Source organism: Labrus bergylta, chromosome 1, assembly GCF_963930695.1.
Source record: "Labrus bergylta chromosome 1, fLabBer1.1, whole genome shotgun sequence".
NCBI classification, from domain to species: Eukaryota; Metazoa; Chordata; class Actinopteri; order Labriformes; family Labridae; genus Labrus; species Labrus bergylta.
In genome coordinates this window covers 11,119,960-11,137,834 of record NC_089195.1, presented here as the reverse complement: position 1 = coordinate 11,137,834, position 17,875 = coordinate 11,119,960, and the positions used below count along the sequence as shown (strand labels likewise).

At 39.1% G+C, this 17,875-nt stretch overlaps 1 protein-coding gene across 4 annotated transcripts; it reads right to left on the bottom strand.

Annotated features, from left to right (window-relative positions):
- Nucleotides 1-20: 20 nt before the first annotated feature.
- On the bottom strand, nt 21-17,569 carry LOC109989576 (protein Dok-7). Of its 4 annotated transcripts, none has more exons than XM_065953853.1 (12): nt 17,377-17,569; nt 17,229-17,274; nt 16,440-16,528; nt 15,592-15,742; nt 12,172-12,372; nt 7,204-7,323; nt 5,610-5,720; nt 4,315-5,219; nt 2,393-2,485; nt 1,154-1,199; nt 566-718; nt 21-457 (listed from the first exon to the last, which is right to left on the bottom strand). In XM_065953853.1, exons 1-12 carry the CDS (start codon nt 17,428-17,430, stop codon nt 249-251), a joined length of 2,178 nt encoding a protein of 725 aa, XP_065809925.1. In that variant the 5' UTR covers nt 17,431-17,569; the 3' UTR covers nt 21-248. The 4 variants fall into 4 exon arrangements, with proteins under 4 accessions (XP_065809925.1, XP_065809929.1, XP_065809928.1 ...); XM_065953857.1 differs by having other exon boundaries at nt 2,393-2,464; XM_065953856.1 differs by having other exon boundaries at nt 5,610-5,717.
- Between the last annotated feature and the right edge of the window lie 306 nt (nt 17,570-17,875).

Sequence of the window (17,875 nt, the reverse complement as noted above, 5' to 3'; positions counted from 1 at the left end):
GGAAAATGGTAAATGCCTCAACTCAACAAGGTTGTTCAGTTATACCCTGTTTTATGAAAGGGATATAACTTCATACACTTGCACAAAAAAGGAACTATCCCTTCACAACAGCACTGTGTTTGACAATGTAGCAGTAGGCCCATGGGTGTCAGAGACATTGGATTGGACATTCCCATAAAATGGCTGCTACAGCAAGAGACAAATATACATCTTAATGTCCTCCGATGATCGGTGTTCGTACTTGGTCTTCAGAGCTGCAAATATTTACGTCTGACAGCACTCAAGACTGTCACTGAGCCAGTCCCATGCAGGTCCAGTTCTGTGTAAAGGGACTCATGGCGAGTTTTAGCTGATAGGGGGATAATGGGGATGTTAACATAGTTAACAGTGCTGTTGCTTTGGAGATCATTCTCCAGTGACACAGGCGGAGGAGCCTCATGGGTAGACTGAGATTTACCTGAAGAAAAAAATCCATAAGCTTAGCCATACTCTTAGCAACTCTAAATAAAAGCACAAAGACACATTACTTATACTTATTGGAAGACAGAAAAAATAACTTTCTTACCGATGATTGTTTTTGGACTAAGCATTCTCAGTGGAAAAGGCAGAGGAGGAGGGGCAGAGGGTGGTCGAGAGGGTTCCGTCCTCTTCAGTCCCGCCAACTTATCAACAACTTCCCCAGTTTCCTTATGTTCCCGTCTTGCGCAGACAGGAGGGTCTGGGAACAAACATTTTGCAGGTTAGTGTTTATCCCATTGTTGTCTAACCCAAGTTTAGAACTCAGTAGTGACAACAGTGATACAAGTTGTGGAAATATTCGGATAACTTTTGAAAATAAAATGTGAAAATACTTAGCAACAAAAGTATTAATGCATCAAAATGCTAGTTTTTTGGGCCATTTAATCTAATATGATTTTGTTTATTTTCTATAACATGCATGAAGAAGTGCATGATTTTGATGTATATAAACACGTTGGAGCTTTTTTTTAACAACAATTCATATATTTTTACCTGACATTTATTAAATGATTGTTAAAGATACTAGTAACACTGCAATGTACACTGAAATTAAATTCACTGGAAGTATAAATTACCACAACATCAAAATTCTTCAAAAGTCCAACACTTCAGGAAATGTTCTTAGTTAACATACCTTGTGTATCTGCAGAAGATGACAGGCCTGATGGTGAGTTGGCAATCTAGAAAACAAATTACATTTATTATTAGAAATACTTTATTTTTAAGTGCTTTAGAATCAGCTAAAAAGGTAAAGTATAGGGCAAAAAAACCCACATTAAATAGTAATGGTACAACGACATACAGCTGGTAACTAAAAAGAATTGAGCAAAAATAACACTCCAAAGTACCAGTTATCAAATTTATTCCATATCCCAACAGAACTTCATTGCAATTATGGCACGCACTTTAGACTTTATAGCAAGTAAGATTATGCTCTGGTACTCATATTTTGTAATTTGTGTTACTTCTTTGGATTTGGTATTAAAAAAATGCACTTTGTTGGCAATTATTGAACACGTTTTTCTCATAGATGACTGGCATGTAAGGAAACATGTAGCATGTAAGATGGTTGAGGATAAAATGGGATCGATTTGACAGACCACTTCAGGAAAAACACTTCGAATTCCTTAAAGGAGGGAGTAAGGAAGCTGATGTGGGTTAGAAGTCTCCAACTCAGGCAGGTAAAGCAGGACTAAAAAGCCTTAGTGCTGAAACGCGTCTGTTGTTCTGTTGCTATATTCTTACCTGGATAAAGGAAACTAAAAGGAGATTTGTGTACTGACTTGTCTGTCTCTTTTTAGTCTTGTTGCGGTCGTGAACCTGGAATCGTGTTTACTGTCGAGTGTGCTCCTTTTTTTTGCTGTTTAGGTAAAGCAGGACTCCCAGGCAGGTAAAGCACAACTTGTGCAAGACAACATTTGTGAAGCACAAAAAATTCATTACATACAGTATAAGCAGACATGTTGGCAAAGGCTAACGAAAAGAAGCTACACTGCAACATTAGCTCACAGGATAATCCATTTCTCAAGGTCGCTGAGTTGAAAAGGGGAGAAGAGTTCAACCCCGACCGGGCTTAAGAGCTTTATAAACTTCTTCTTGGGTGCTGAGACAGAACCTCTTACAGGCAAACCAATAGCAAATCCCATTTTAGGAGTATGCATATAACTGAAGTAGTTAATTATTTTTATTATATATATATATACATATATATATATATATATATATATATATATATATATTTTTTTTTTTGTATTATTTAAATAACACATTTTATTGCCATTGCCAAAATTTAGAGTCAGTTTCCTGGCTCCATTCAAAACCTTATTTAATGGCTACATGGAACCAAGAAATAAAACAGGCTTGTATATCTCACCTGAGTCACACAACTGGCTCTTGCTGATCGCCACTGCTCTGGTGTAACGTAGTTATCTAAACCATGACTGCACTGAATGGAGAGAGAAGGATCCTTAATGAGGAAGCAGAGTTATTAGATTGTAGCTGGAATGTTCATTATAACCACTGACTGACAGAAAAACGGCATCAGGGGAGAGATGAGAAATGGAAATCGTGACAATCTGTAGCCAGTGTGAAGTGTGAAGGCAAAGACGGTAATTTAAGTAATTTAAGTGATGACAGAAATTACATTTTGAGGCTTCATACTCAAGAGATAAAAAGTTAGCAACCTCAAACATGAGACATTTCAGTATTACATAATTAACACAGTATTTTCTCAGTTCCATCACACATATTAACTCAGTATTTGTTTCAGAAAGAGTATTTTTCATACAATGTATTTCTACCCAAATAATAAAGTTTATGTAATCAGGCATTATCCTCTAACTTATCTAATCTAAAGGATGGGTGTTGTTTGGCACTATATAAATATATGATGAATCATTAATAAATTAAAGTCTTAAGTGTAACACATGATTCTACTCTCCCAGTATTTCAGAGGATTTTATCCCTCCTTATAAACGTACTCCCCTCCATTTTGCTCTCTCCTTCCTCAGCATACACTTGATGTAAAAGGAACACACACTCCTACACAAACTGTCAAAAATCACAAGGCATGCTTCTCTCTCTCCTTTCCTGATTATTTTCCCACTTCAAGAGGGAACATTTTTTTAGACAATATAGATACGTCTCTTCTTGTGATTTTCCCAGGCTCTGAAAAAAACAGAAGCTCTGTTTTTTGATGGAAACCAACCCTTATTTTCCCTGCAGTTATTGGTTTTCTGTGTTTAGCATATCTGTGCCTCAGTGGGTGGCTATGTCACCTCATAATAAAGAGTCTGTCGAGGCAAGCTATCCACCAACAAGCTCCATCTGTCACTGTACAGACTGAGCATGTTTATGTTCTTAAAACATTCTAAAACACAATTAAAAACATTAACTCATTAATTACTTGTGGTAATGCTTTTTGATGCTCATGACCCCCAGTAGTAAGTCCCAGAATAGTCCCAATAAGACATTTTTATACTTCTTGATTCTCCACTCATGCATTTTCTGTTTGGTTTTTTTATGAGCCTTTACACCATTGACTTCTGTTAGTCACAATTACAAAGGCAGCAAATAAATTCAGGTAACTGTAAGAATGAGAATGCACAATAATTGTTGCTTAAAAATTACACAAGATACTTACCCAGTCAATGCACAATAATAACTGTACATATTCATTCAGCCACCACAACTGCTTACTCATTTACATACTCATTCACTGAAAATGTACATAACTACCAATGTACATAAACACAAATCTATTTTTATATGTGAACCTGATTTTGTAAACGCTGCTGTACAGGATTGCTGCTAACAAAGTTTCATTGTATTATTTATACAGTGACGATAAAGAGTCTATCTAAAGGCAGAGCAGAGCGCAACTGCTTTAGAAAAGGAGACCCTCAGCAAGACTTAATATACTTAATGTAAACATTTTTGACAATAACATCTTATGACTTTAAATATGATTCTCCAGCTAAATCAATATTACAGTCAATTCCAATCCCTTAAATTTGCAGTGCTATGATGGCGTGAGATACATCCTTGTATGTAAGGCCACAACTAGTACTTTTTGAACTTGGGTATTACACATGTTGGGCTCTTTTGGATTAAGTCTAGGTGTAGGCTTTTATGCTTCATGGTGCAACCTGATCAGATCTTAAAGAATAATATTTGTATTTGTATACGTATCAGTCTTCAGAAGTTTTGTACTTTCCATTTTTTAGGCCCTCACCAAGATGCTTATTCAATTCACAGATTTATTGATGATTTTCAAAAGTGTGAAACTGCCAGTACCTGTTTTTCTCCACAATCCAGGTCTCCAGGAACATGCTGTGGTCTAGGTGTGGAACTCTCCTCACTGTCTACACAGAACATCCTCTCACTGCCCCAGGAGTGTGAGCGCTGCATTGTGGCCTGACACTGAGCCATGAGTCCTGTGGGACTTTTGGTAATCCTTTGTCCCTGTCTAGCCCCTCCATCACTACTGCTCACGCTGTCCCATCCCAGCTCAGGTGGGCACTCTAGGGAGGAGGTATCCCTTTGGGAGAGTGCTTGGAGTAAATTCCTGGGAGTGTCATACCAACGACTGAGCAGGCTGGGGATTTGATATTCCACACTGTGCCTCGAGGATGCACAAGAGCTAGATCTGGATGCACATGGGAAGAGGGAGGTAGCTGAACTTTGCTCTGAGGTAAGTGTGGACTGAGAAGGAGGAGGAGGAGATGATGGAGGAACATATGAAGGTGTAGACAGTGGTAGAAGAGGAGGAGGAGAAGCTGTAAGGCTGGTCAAGGAACCAAACGCCTCTCCTCCTCCCTGGCAAGCTGTGTCCAGACTCCCTGTAAAAGAGGATAAGCTCCCTGAACAAGACGACTGACTGGCTGTCGCTATCCCAATCCCACTGTCTAAGGAGCTCTGTCGTCCACTATCATGGAGAGCACGGGGAGGGAGCGTGGTGGAGGATAGATGAGTGCTGGAGCTTCCCATCACAGCAGCATAAAGCCGGTCATCTGAACTGTTCAAAGCTTTCAGGGTTGAGGAGCTTGATGCTGTCTCATTTGAGGGATGAGGTCTAGCTAATGGCTCCACCCAATATGGAAGTCTGCTTCCATAGCTTGCATCCGATTGGCTAGAGGAGGAGCTGGAGATGCTACTTTGGTCATCCCCCGCAACAGATGTGCTGAAGCTGTAAGTGGATGCTAAAGGAGTGAGAGATATTGTATATTATAAAGAGATTTTAACACATTTTTTCAGGCAATATTTTTCAGTTGAAGTTAAACAGAAATCATAAAGGTTTTTTTTTTTTTTTTTTTGCAACTTTCTCTGAGTTTTAAATGTAATGAAAAATGAACAATATGATCTCTAACAACTGCATTCCACATTTCTGAATATTACAAACATATAACTATGACAAATAATGTTTTAGAAAAGTCTCATAAATGTGGACCAGTGATTAAGCCTTTGTGTTGACAGAAGGTCAATCAGCCTTACTATACAACGTTATGATGATGCATGCAATACACTACAAAGTGCTCATGAGTTACATATTGGACATCTAGCCTTGTGTAAAGTTGAATAGAATAACATACCTGTGCTGCTTGCCAGGCTGCAGATAGACAACATGCTGAGTCTTTTTTCCAGCTCTGATGCCTCCTGACTGATCCGTTTCTCAGCTGAATCTGGGTCAGCATTGGGATCTGCTGGTCATACACACATTTACACACACAACACACACACAACACACACACACACACACACACACACACACACACACACACACACACACACACACACACAAACACAAAACAGCACATAAACAAGAGACCTGTGTGTAATTTCTAGCTTTTGACACAGACGTAATAAAAGCATATTCTGAGTATCATTCCGCAGTTTGACTTTTGCCAAAATAGAATCTGGTTGACATGAACTATTTCGATGGTATGTATAAAGATACAAACTTGAATAAAAATATTTCAAGGTGATTCATATATGATCTTTTTTAAGGCATTTGATTAAAAAACATGTCCTTCTGAAAAACATCTATTGACTTATGTCACCTAACTAGGCTGAAATATATTTGAAACTACATTTCCAGTTGGATATATGTAAGCTGAAGTTAGTTGAGTGCTACTGTATATATAAGCTTTCTTATTAGATGCCCTGTGTGGGAGTGTGTTTCAAACTGTTAACCCAACTTGTTAATTAAACATCTCCTACAGGAGAATATAGGCGCCTACACTCTATGTTGGAATATCAGTATAGTGTAAAACCCTGCCAATTATACACCTAAAGCCTGCTATATATACTTATATGTGTTTGCCAAATGCATGGCGCAGTGGGTCAGGGTGTTTGTGTGTATAGGTGTCAGTGTCAACAATCTAACCCAAGAGCTCTGCCTCTGGACTGCAGCAGCTCATGCTAGCATACAGATGCCAAGTTACTTCACTACGCTATGTGAGGTGAGGTGTCAGCTAACATATGCTAACATTGCTTTTCTACGCTAAATATAGCTGCCTCTCACTGCACTTAATGTCTTAGGGTTACAGTGTGCCTCATAGCAGACAGATTGGCTGACATTTGAAAAACAAAATTGTAGGTAGGCTGGAGCTTAATTCTAAATGTTTTTATCAGTCTGAATAAACCTGGATCCTGTGATTATGTCTTGTTCTCTTAACAGACTGATGGTATGTCTCTATCTATTCAGAGTTACAGTATTGTTAGATCCTCAATATTTGTCCTGTACAACTATTCTGATGGCAGCTGTCGTTAAACCCCTCTGTCTCTATATTTGCAGCCTCAGAAATGCCTGTGAAATTAGCAGGAAGTTCCAACAGAAAAAAAGTCACACACAAGTCATGACCTCTAATCTACAGGGGGACCTTTGAGCTTTAGGCATGTGGAGTTTCTGTTAACATGGCGCCTGACACATATGCTAAGCATGCACTTTAAACAGGCTGTAAACCTTTACAACTGAAGTAAAAGTCACAAAACAATGTGTTTATTTAAGTTCAATGCACTGGGTCTCTTTTGATTATATGTTTATCAAAATAACTTTAATACAAAATTCCTCCCAAAGCACAGATTATGTTCCAGGCGCATTGCGTATGTACAATTATAAAATGGTTAAATGCATGCATGCCTCTGTTTGTGTGACAGAGTGTGTGTACGTGAGAGTGTCATCACCTGGCAGGGCAGGTCGCAGGCCATGAGGGGCCCTGCTGGGTGTTATGCCCCTGACAATGCAGTCAAATAGGAAATTGATATGTTCTCCTTCAGAACAGGACAAGAAGAAAACACCAGCCCCTTAAAGATGGAAAGAGACAAAGACGGACAATATTATAAGTGAGAGGGAGGCACAATTAATTGAAGGATCACTCAAATAAAGAGAATGGAGTTAAGAAAAAAAACAACTTAACAATCACCAAATCCAAGAGAAGAACAAACTGGGGGAAGAAATAAGCTGTTGTGAAAGGTGAAATACAGAGTAAACCCTTTTTTTCAAGGACAAACATTACTCAGGAAGGTTCAGAAGGCTGTTTTTAAGGCAATTGTTTACTAAATGGTAAATGGACTTGAGCTTGTATAGCGCTTTTCTAGTCTTCTGACTACTCATAGTGATTTTACACCGCATGTCACACCTACACATTCACACACGGATGGCAGAGGTTGCTATGAAGTGAGACCATCAGAAGTAACTATTCTGGGGCACTGGTGGCGCAGTACGTGCGCCTCATGTATGGAGGCCATAGTCCTCGAAATGGGCAGCACAGCATCATTCCACCTCTCTCTCCCTGATTTCTGACTCTATCCCCTGTCCTATCTCTCCATTAAATCTCATCATCTCCAATAGGCATAAAAAGTAAAAAAAAAATCTTAAAAAAAAAAAAGGAACTAATTCCATTTATACGCATTCATTCGCCGCTGACGAAACAGCAGGAGCAGTTTGGGTTTAAGTGTCTTGCCCAAGGACACATTGGACATGTTGCTGCAGGATCTGGGGATCCTACACTCGGCCGTCCGAGTAAGAGACTACGACTCTACCACTGATTCACATTCTAACCATCATACATTATGTGAAAGCAACAAAAACTACACATCAAGTCCGACCTGACTATTTCTATCAATTTGTAACTTAAATAATATCATTTATTCACCAGTTGCTGAAGATGTGTCATTGAGAGATCTTCCTTTCCACCGTAGATGCTATGCTTTAAGATGTTTTTTTCCAGTGTCAAAAACTCACTGCTTGTAGATTTGAAGGACAGCATTTGGCTCTCAACTTCAAAGGACAGCGTCCTTTTTTACAGCTACCGTACTTGTCACTTAAGTGCGCGGTCACACTGGCCATCTGTACCGTGCCGTACTCAAGCACGATTGGCCCCCCTCTGCGCCGGCACGGCCCGCAGTCACACTACACAGGACTATCCGTGCTTAAGCACGATTACCTCTTGTACATAACCTCATAATACAACACGTGCACGCTTTATGTTATTATGAAGCGTGCTCAGTTTACAAACAGGAGGACACGATCGATAAAAAAAGGGAAGCGCAGTCGAGTCCGCGTCTGCACATCGGAGAACAACACAGAGAACATGACAGCTACTTTGTGGTTTATATTGAGTCATTTTAGTCATTTTGGTTGAAATTGTCTTCAGGTCTTGACAGAAATTAATTATTTATGTGCTCTGATAAAGGAACGAAGAAACATCTGTAACAGTTGTAAGCATGTAAAAACTTCTACCAATGTTTTCCCATCGGTACCGATTTGATGAACCAATCATGCTGTCTCCCTGCTCGTTCTCTACCCCAAGTGTGCACAAGCCCACACTCAAAGCACGTCACCGACTTGGATTTTATACTGAGAGTTTACTTACAGCTGAATGAGACATGAGACGTAGTTTCTACACAATGCAAGCAATGAGCTGAGGTCCGCTTCTGCATGTGAGGGGCGTGGCTTTTAAGGGAGCACAAAGAGGAGGGGGTGGTTGTAGACTGAGCAATGAGGGTGCTACTTTCAAAATCATGCTAGTGTTCGAAAATTACCAACCCTGCCTATAATGATTTTTGCTGTAGTGGTTTGTTGGAGCCAAAACAATTTTGGACAAGAAATGCATTAGATGGCTTTTTAGCTCAAGTTTTCGTCAAGTTTTTGTTCGAGTCTAACCTAGGTACTGGTATATTCATTAGACCAAAATTATTAATGAAATAAGGGGGCTACTTAAAAGAACCAGTCTTCTTTTCAATGCATCCACAAATACAAGCTTCAAAACAAGGTTTAGTGAGCATATTCATTTATACCTGAATATAATGGCTAACAAATCATAACCGGGTTTGTCTGTGTTGGCTTATTTTTCAGCCTCAGAGGTACTCTCAAGAAGTAGTTTGGGAGGAAGAGCTTAAGAACTCTTCATCTGTGAAACCCTTCATGCTTGAACCTTACTAATAATAATGTGAATAAATAGATAGTATTTTGTGCTGTTCATGAAACTATACGTCTGTATGTGACTGTGCATGCAAAGGCAAAGCTTAACATCCATTGTTATCAGAGCTCAACTAACAACTGTTAAGTAAAGGGCTTTGCACAGCACAAATGTCAAGCAGTGAATGAGTGAGAGACTCTAGCACTGAGCCATAGCCTCCCCAAGTATAAAGGCAATGTGTTCAGACATGTGCTCTTTCCATTGCCAAGTTTATTGCCAAGTTTTTCTTTGCACAGTGGTGTATGGTATAACAGTTTGTAACCATATTATACCATACCAGTATTTCAGTGTGAATGCCAAATTTAATTAAGTTATACATTTACACCAGTGTGTTCCTACTTTTAAATAAAAAAATGTAAAATAGTAAAATAAACATTTTTGTCAGCCAAACACTAAAATGTTAAATAACATTTTCATAATGTGTAAAAGTAGCTTCTTGTTGTGTTACAGTCTTAAAAGCACCGGTGAAAATGAATTTCTGTGAAAAGGTTTAAATGGACTTAGAGCTAATTATGTCAACTCTTTGAGAATAACCCCTTTTGTCACAGAACAAGTATCCTTTTTTTGTTTCGGTAATTGCAATAACTAAACAAACTAGGTGCACTTGCTCTTTCACAACTATGTAAGGGATTTCAGCAGTTTAGCAACAGATGCTTCTTTCCCTATCTCATAAGTTTTTGGTAACGTGGTTATTGTTCCAAAAAAGATTTGTACCTGACTGTGAGCAACAGCAAGTTGTAAATGAAACCTAACAACACAAAATAAATTGACTGCTAAACGCTGATATCACCAAATCCAAGTTAACATGTTCAAATTTAAACTAATACTCTGCTCTACTTTGCACTCATGCACACTTGCCAACTTGTCTCTCACGTTTGTGCCTTTGTATTTCATCCATGCAAAGGGAGCCTTTTGCTACCATGACAATGGCTGCATGGTAATATAAAGGTGAAGAAAAGACGAAAACTGTCAAGCATGCCCAACTGGATTGGCTTAGTGACCACTACAAGGGGAGGCTGGTATTTATAGATGTTGCTCATCAACACTGAAACCAGAGCCTGTGGGCCCCATGGCTATTCCTGTAGAAGCTATGAGGCTGTTTAAACGCACATTTACAGACACACTCAGATGACAGTTCTAAAAAAAACAAAACATTTCCACTTATCCTAATTAAATCAGGGACACAGATGTTATTGGTAAGTCCATCTTTCATCAATGAGCACTTGAAACAAAAAAAAAGATAGCTCTCATTCTTCCCATTAATATCATCTGCATATTCAGACAGCCTGTGCCGTACTGTATTTGGCAACCACTCTCGCCCAACCACACAAACCCACCCTCACATACTTACACATACACATCTTTGTTAGGTGGATAGGCACACATCACATATGTTGGGTTATAACAAAGAAAGTAATTCTTAAGTAGATACACTTACTCTGTAAACACATGAAATGAAATCACAGGTTTTTTCATTAAGAATAAAAAAAATATAAACCCATAAAACACAAATAGCACAAAATGAGATTTAGAGATTTGAATTCTCTGTATACAACTCATGAGCAAAACTTAACTTGCTGACTTCAAGTAAGGATTTATGTCTCAAGAAAAATACAGCATATTCAAAAGAAGCTCTTTGATCCTAAAGGGCTGACCTCGTAACAGGATGTTGAATTATTTCTCCAGCTGTGTCTCAATTCAGGGACTGCATCCTTCGAGAGGCCCAGACTTAGCAACACATTGAAAGGTTATCCCATTTCCAAGGCTCCTTCAAATGTGGAAGACAAATGCTTTTCCAGGGCCATGAAGGATCCTTCTAGTGCATCAATTCATTGTGGCCCAATAGAAACGAGCTGATGAACTTTCAAGCGCTTTCAAGTTATAATTTTAAATGAAAGTAGGCAGTTTCAATAGTTGAAAAGTTACTATAGGGTAACTGTAGCCAAAACATCCTGTATTTAAAACCAAACTGGTTTGTCCCCAGTGGGACACCCACTGTCCTGTATGTTAACATTACTTCTCTCTAATCACTAGATGGAGATTTACTCCAAACCTACACAGCCAGTCGTCTATCTGATCACATCCATCAAGGGACACCTGTCATCCAATCACAGCCCCCCATTCCATAAATCAGATATATCTACAGCAACCATACTGCTTATTTAAGGGTTGAAAATGGATGGGCTTGTTGGGTTGGCTTGTGACCCACACCTGTGGATAAAAATTTGGATTATGAGGCAAAAGAGAAAGACTTTACAGCTACACCAAACAATGTGAATGGCCAGTAAGCAGAGACTCTATCAAAGCCTTCCACACTTCCACATGACACAGCATGATGCTACAGAAATGCACATGAAGAGCAAATGATGGGTTACGGGGGTCCCAAGTTAAGAGTGGAACAATTTCTATCCACAGTAATTATTTCATCTACTGTAAATAAGGAAATTACAGATTTTGAAAACTGTTGGTCATGGTTTCGTTCATTTTATCTAATATCTAAAACGACTCTCTGATCTGTGGTACAGTTAGTCCGTTTAGATCACCCTTTGGGAAAAGAGAGGATTATTAATATAAACATACTGGAAAAAGGTGGCAACCTTACCAGTTACCCACAAATAGAAAAAATTGCCCACTAACAACAACAAATCAGAATGTCACGTAAGTTACTTACAGACTCCACAGCGAGTCCCCCCCTCAAACACAAAGCCATTTGGCACAGCCCCATATCGACGTAATGCAGACAACTTCCAGTGGCCAATGACAACAGGTGGCACACCTCTAGTAAGGACCAGTAGGTTGTTGCATAGGTGAAGGAAAGCAGGGCCACTTTCAAGTTTGGTACCTGGCTCCACGTTGACACTGAACCTGTGGACTGATAGACAGAAAGAAAGAGAAGCAGAGAGAATAGAGAGAAGAGTGAAGAGTGTGTGGGTTTCCCATCATGTCACACTGACTCTAAGACAACAGACGAGCATATGACCATTCATTAAAACTGAAAAATCAATCATAACAACTAACAAATAAGGTGACACATATAAAAATCAACATAGGTCACACACTTACGCATACAAGCATGTGCAGTACATCGTAACTAATGAGTGTGGATATAATAATAAAGACATCCATCAAGCTTTGTTGACTGCAACATGGCATTACTCAGTTTCTGCAGAGGCACTTTTCTGTAGGCAATAGATTTCCAAATGTATGCAGAATAATGTCACATACACAATAGCAGAATAAAGTAGTATTTATCACCCCTAAAGTACAAGCAAATGTATACAAGGTTTAAAAAATAAAAAATGACGGTTATATTTAAAGACAAACTTGAATAAATGCTAAATGTATTGGTTTTATGTTGAGATCTTAAAGAGTAAGCTCCCTATACTTTGGCTCAAACTGTGTTACACTGACACTGAGTAACTCTGCAGTCTGGATGTAACTGAGGGCTACATTGTGTATTGTGTTGGTTCACTGAACCAAAGCATGTGTAGTCTGCAAGTCTTGGTATTTGCACTTTGCAAGATGGGACATTTAGCTGAAAGGGATCCAACATAATGCTGAGGCAAAAGCTTCAAAGAAGCACTGTAGACAAATCATATTGTAGTATGGGAAAGAGAGCTGTAGTCATCTACAAGAGGAAATAAATTCTTGACTGAGTGCCTGGGGGAAAAAAGTTATCAAAAAGTCCATAAAGTGCTTTTTAAACATGTATTCTTTTTCTGTATCTTTGCTCTGTCATATGTTTAAAAAAATCTGAGGTGGAAAATGTACCATCTTTAATTAAATAAACCTGATTGGTTCAAAAGTATCAGCAACTTGGGTCGCGGTTTTCATGGAGGTGGTGGGTCCTGAGGCTGAACCAGTTGTGAACCACTGACCTACAGGACTGTATCATCTCCTGAAGAATTTACTAGAGTAATGACAGTTCGAGTGGGACTTTTCATGCAATCTTCATATCATGCAGGGAAAGCCTCTCAAGGAGGGGAAGACAGCAACAATAACTGTTGAGGTGCAGAATTTCTTTTAAACCTTGCTTCAGAACATATTTCACTACCATGGAATTGACTTAACATCTCTCCCTTCAGACATTTAAGCATATAAAACAGGATTACATTTTTCTGTGAGGACCTGATATGCTCTTCTCCTTCCCCTCAGCTAAACATTTTCCACTTAAAAGTAGTGTTGTTCAGCAGATTTTGCAAATAGAAAAAAAAACGACAGTAATGAAAAAGTAATGAGATTTTGCTGCTCTCCAAACTTCTCTTCTGAAATATACTGGAAGAACAGATAAAACTTTAGTAAATGTCCTCTTCCTTCACCCTATTCTCACCCTCCCAAATATTAACTCAATGTTGCAGGGTTAATATTGTGCAGCTTTTTAAGGCAATTTGGCATTCTAGCTTCTTTTAGTACATTCTGTAACAAATAAATAACTATATTATTTAACTTCTTGTTGGTTAGTCACAATAAAATAGCATCTGCTTCAAAGATCTATAAATTTATATATAAATATATAAAATCTATCAACATACACTTGCACAGTCAGTAACGCTCTTCACTAACAAATTCCTATATTTTTTGATTTGATATCAAACATTGGCTTTAAAAAGTTTAGAAAAGCAGTTCAGTGTGTGAAAACAAATAGAAAAAACCAACAAGCCACTTTAAAGGAGGAAACAATTAGAAAGTGATACTGCAACATGAAACTTCCAAATGTGTGATCTCTGGTTTAGATTACTTTTCAGCCTTACATTTACCTGGAGGTCCTTTCACAAAATGTCACATGCTTTGCTTTCATTGAAAAACAGTCGTACATAGTTTTAGTCAAGGATTTGTAAGTATCTGAAATCATATTGCATTCCAAAATGTTTGAAAAAGTTGAATCTCTCAAGTAAGATTTATTAAGGGGTTTTGAGGTTCAATAAAGGATAAGTAAGGGAAATATCAATTTAGTATCTATAAACACAGACAGTACTTTTTTTTGTTAAATGCACAGAAATAAAGAGGCAGTGCAAGTGCAAGAGTTCCTTCAGTCCTAAATAGTTAATAGTAATAGTTGTAGAGTTCATTTATAACCTGAGACCAAAGGTTATAAAATGAATCCCAAAAAAGTGTTTAATGATTCTGCCACAAAGACATATGATGGCTCTAGTGTTAAAAGGGGGGGCTAGAAGGGACGACCACGCTCTTGCTCCTTTGAGGGTCAATAATCAGAGTGGGTATATTGTTGTTCCTTATTGATTCCAGTGGCAGAGTATTGTTTGAATCCAAGACATGAAAGTTGGGCAAATTCCAAATTTGTATATAATATAGATAATAAAAGATGTCTGTATAATTCAGTTAAAAGCTTTTTTAGTATCCAATGAAATTACCGTCTCTGGGATCTGGGAGAGTGCATAGAATTGATTACATGTAAGAGAGTGTAGAATGGGAACAGACTGCCAACCTCTTTTTGTACAATAGATATATAAATGAAGATTAAGTGGCATGTGCTTTAAAATATTTAAGAATTGCTGTTGTGTCTTTTTGTGAAGGGATCAATGTATTTACAATAGCCTGGTTGCCTGTGAAACATTGCCTGCAGATAATGACTCCTCTAGTATGGCTTTATTCTCATCACCCATCATGAACAAGATTACATTCTCAACAATCAAACACAAGTTTAGATTTATTTGGGGGATTTTTGTGCCTTTATTGAAGAGTCAGGACAGTGGCTATAGTTGTAAATAGCGGTGAGAGAGAGAGTGGGGAAAACAAGCAGAAAACGAGCCACAGATTGAATTCAAAGTTGAGCTGCCCGCTCCGAGGACTAGGGCTGGTTCAAAAATATCGATTCATCAATGCATTGCAACAAGTATTTTCCCAATTCAATATCGATTCAAAATAATCGATATGGAATCGCATCGTGACCCAAATAATTGAAATCGAATTTAATTGTGATGTTGTGGATAAAACCCAGCTCTACAGAGGACTATAGCATCTGTGGGACGTGCAAACTAACCACTCGACCACCTCCCCCCTTGCAAACTGTTTTACACATCACATACCTAAAAAGGACCGTGTGATGTCCTCACAAGACTAAATCACTGACCTTCTCCCAGGCTGTAGCAAACCCGGGAATCCCAGGCCAGCAGGGCATCTCGGCTGCTGAAGCCCAGGACCAGCGTGTGTGCCAGGCAGATGATTGAGAGGGTGTAGGATACTCCATCATACCCAGTCCCTGGTTCCACGCCACAAATTCCCTAAATGGTCAGAGAAATGTTCAATAAGAATTGTATTTTAAAACAGTTGTTTTTACTTTGTATTCTGTTTGTTATAACAAAAATAAAGCAGACATCACATTTCAACATTTGTGTCAGGATGCCACTCGTATGTAAGCCTACAGTGGTAGAGAATTAAAGCTGAAATTTTTTTTTTTTTTAAAGATTAATTTTGGGCTTTTTTGTGCCTTTAATGCAGAGAGAGGACAGTGGATAGAGTTGGAGACCAGGGAGAGAGAGCAGGGAATTACATGCAGAAAGGGGCCACGGGTGGAAGTGAACCCGGGCCTACTGCTCAAGACATGGGACGCGCGCCCTGCCACTGCGCCACCAGCACGCCCCATTAAAGCTGAAATTTGATGTAACTTTCAATACTTAATGTTCCAAATGAGTTTATAATATAATGATGTTATCCCTCCTACCTCTAGACCACCTCTGCCTCTTAGGGCCTCAAACCCTGTAAGTGCCAATGGTATTTGATATCTTTCTTGTTCTGTTTTCTCTCCTGCTTTTGTGTGTTCAACATATTTTTCAACAACAATGATTTGAAAAAAGCTACTGTGACTCTGTCCATGAATGTGGTAGATCCTGATGTTGTAATTAGACTGCCACCAGTGCTGACCCCTGGACCTAAAATAATGACAAGAGGGCCTTTGGTTTTTGCTGCAGCTGAACTTACCTCCAGGGTCACATTGAGCCTCTCCTTGTTGCAGCTGCCTTTCTCCCTCCCTTTCTTCTTCTCTTTGTAAACCAGCAGGTAGAGACAGTCTGGTGCAGACACAGAGAATGACCCTTTTTTTAAAAAATGCTGTCAGCTCTGATTTCATACTGATTAATAGCAGAACACAGATCACAATGTTTGATAGCGAAACTGACAAAACAAACAATGCACTGCTTTAGAGGCACAGCTGCTGATGACCTACACAAAATTCACATATATGCACAAACATATCCTATTAAAAGATAGGATAGCCTCCATTAGTTCCACCATTTGGCCAGTGTCTAGAGTTTCTTAAGAAAGACAGTGGAAGTTTAGCCTTATCCATGGAGAGTCCTTACAACTAGTTAAACCAATGTTATAGTTTTGAGGCTTTATTTTTAAGAAACATCTGTAGGCCTAAAGCTTTAAAAAAAAAAACTACAACCTTTGACTCAATCCATCTTATTCATATCCAGTCTCTTAATACAAATGTATAAAGAGTGAAATATTATTCATTTTTATTTTATGGTCAAACCAAAAATAAAATCACGAGATGAATTCTGCTGCTGTGTCGAGTGGGCTAATGTTGCGTCTTAAAGTGGTGCACAGCAAGAAGATCACTTCACAAGTTAGGCTACGTTTATTTCAACTCCAAAGAAAAGGTCTGATCAATGAATGACACGGAGGAATAAACGCACAGGCTAGTAGTGGCACAGTTTGAGAGGGATATGTCTACCAGCTAAAAGTGAAAACTATAGTCCCACATACCTGCGACTGGAGAGGGTTTCCGAAGAACGACCCACCGAGTCTTCCACTGTGGAGAAGTTTGCAAAATATCAGTCAATGACAGAAGCGCATTCCTGTTTGTAAATATGTTTTGAGACTAAAAATCGAGAGGACTATTAAATAAATGAACCTTTTTTCCTTCTCTAAACTTGACTTGTCCCTCCGCGACAACTGAATCCGTCATCTTCTGTCATGGTTCCGAGCAGCTGCGTGTCTGCGTGAGTGAGAGAGAGTGTGTGTGTGTGTGTGTGTGTGTGTGTGTGTGTGTGTGTGTGTGTGTGTGTGTGTGTGCGTGTGTGTGTGTGTGTGTGTGTGTGTGTGTGTGTGTGTGTGTGTGTGCGTGTGTGTGTGTGTGTGTGTGTGTGTGTGTGTGTGTGTGTGTGTGTGTGCGTGTGTGTGCGTGTGTGTGTGTGTGTGTGAGAGAGAGAGAGAGAGTAATTGTTCACCGCCTCTCCACCACTCCAGAGGGACAGAGAGGAGGTCACATATTTTCTAGACAGCCTATAGTCCGGGCCTGACCGACAGTCTGTCTCCCCGATGATCAGACCACCTAGGCGGGGAGAGACACTAACCTCACCTCGCTACATCCTGTCAAGTGAGTGTACAGTTGCCATCCCGCATCAAGTCCT

Excerpts from the sequence above, each read along its gene's own strand:
- LOC109989576 (XM_065953853.1), bottom strand. The coding sequence starts at position 17,430 with ATGACGGATTCAGTTGTCGCGGAGGGACAAGTCAAGTTTAGAGAAGGA. Across the intron at positions 16,529-17,228 it reads GAAACCCTCTCCAGTCGCAG|ACTGTCTCTACCTGCTGGTT; the intron begins GTATGTGGGACT and ends TGTCTGCACCAG. Across the intron at positions 1,200-2,392 it reads GAGCCAGTTGTGTGACTCAG|ATTGCCAACTCACCATCAGG; the intron begins GTGAGATATACA and ends TTTGTTTTCTAG.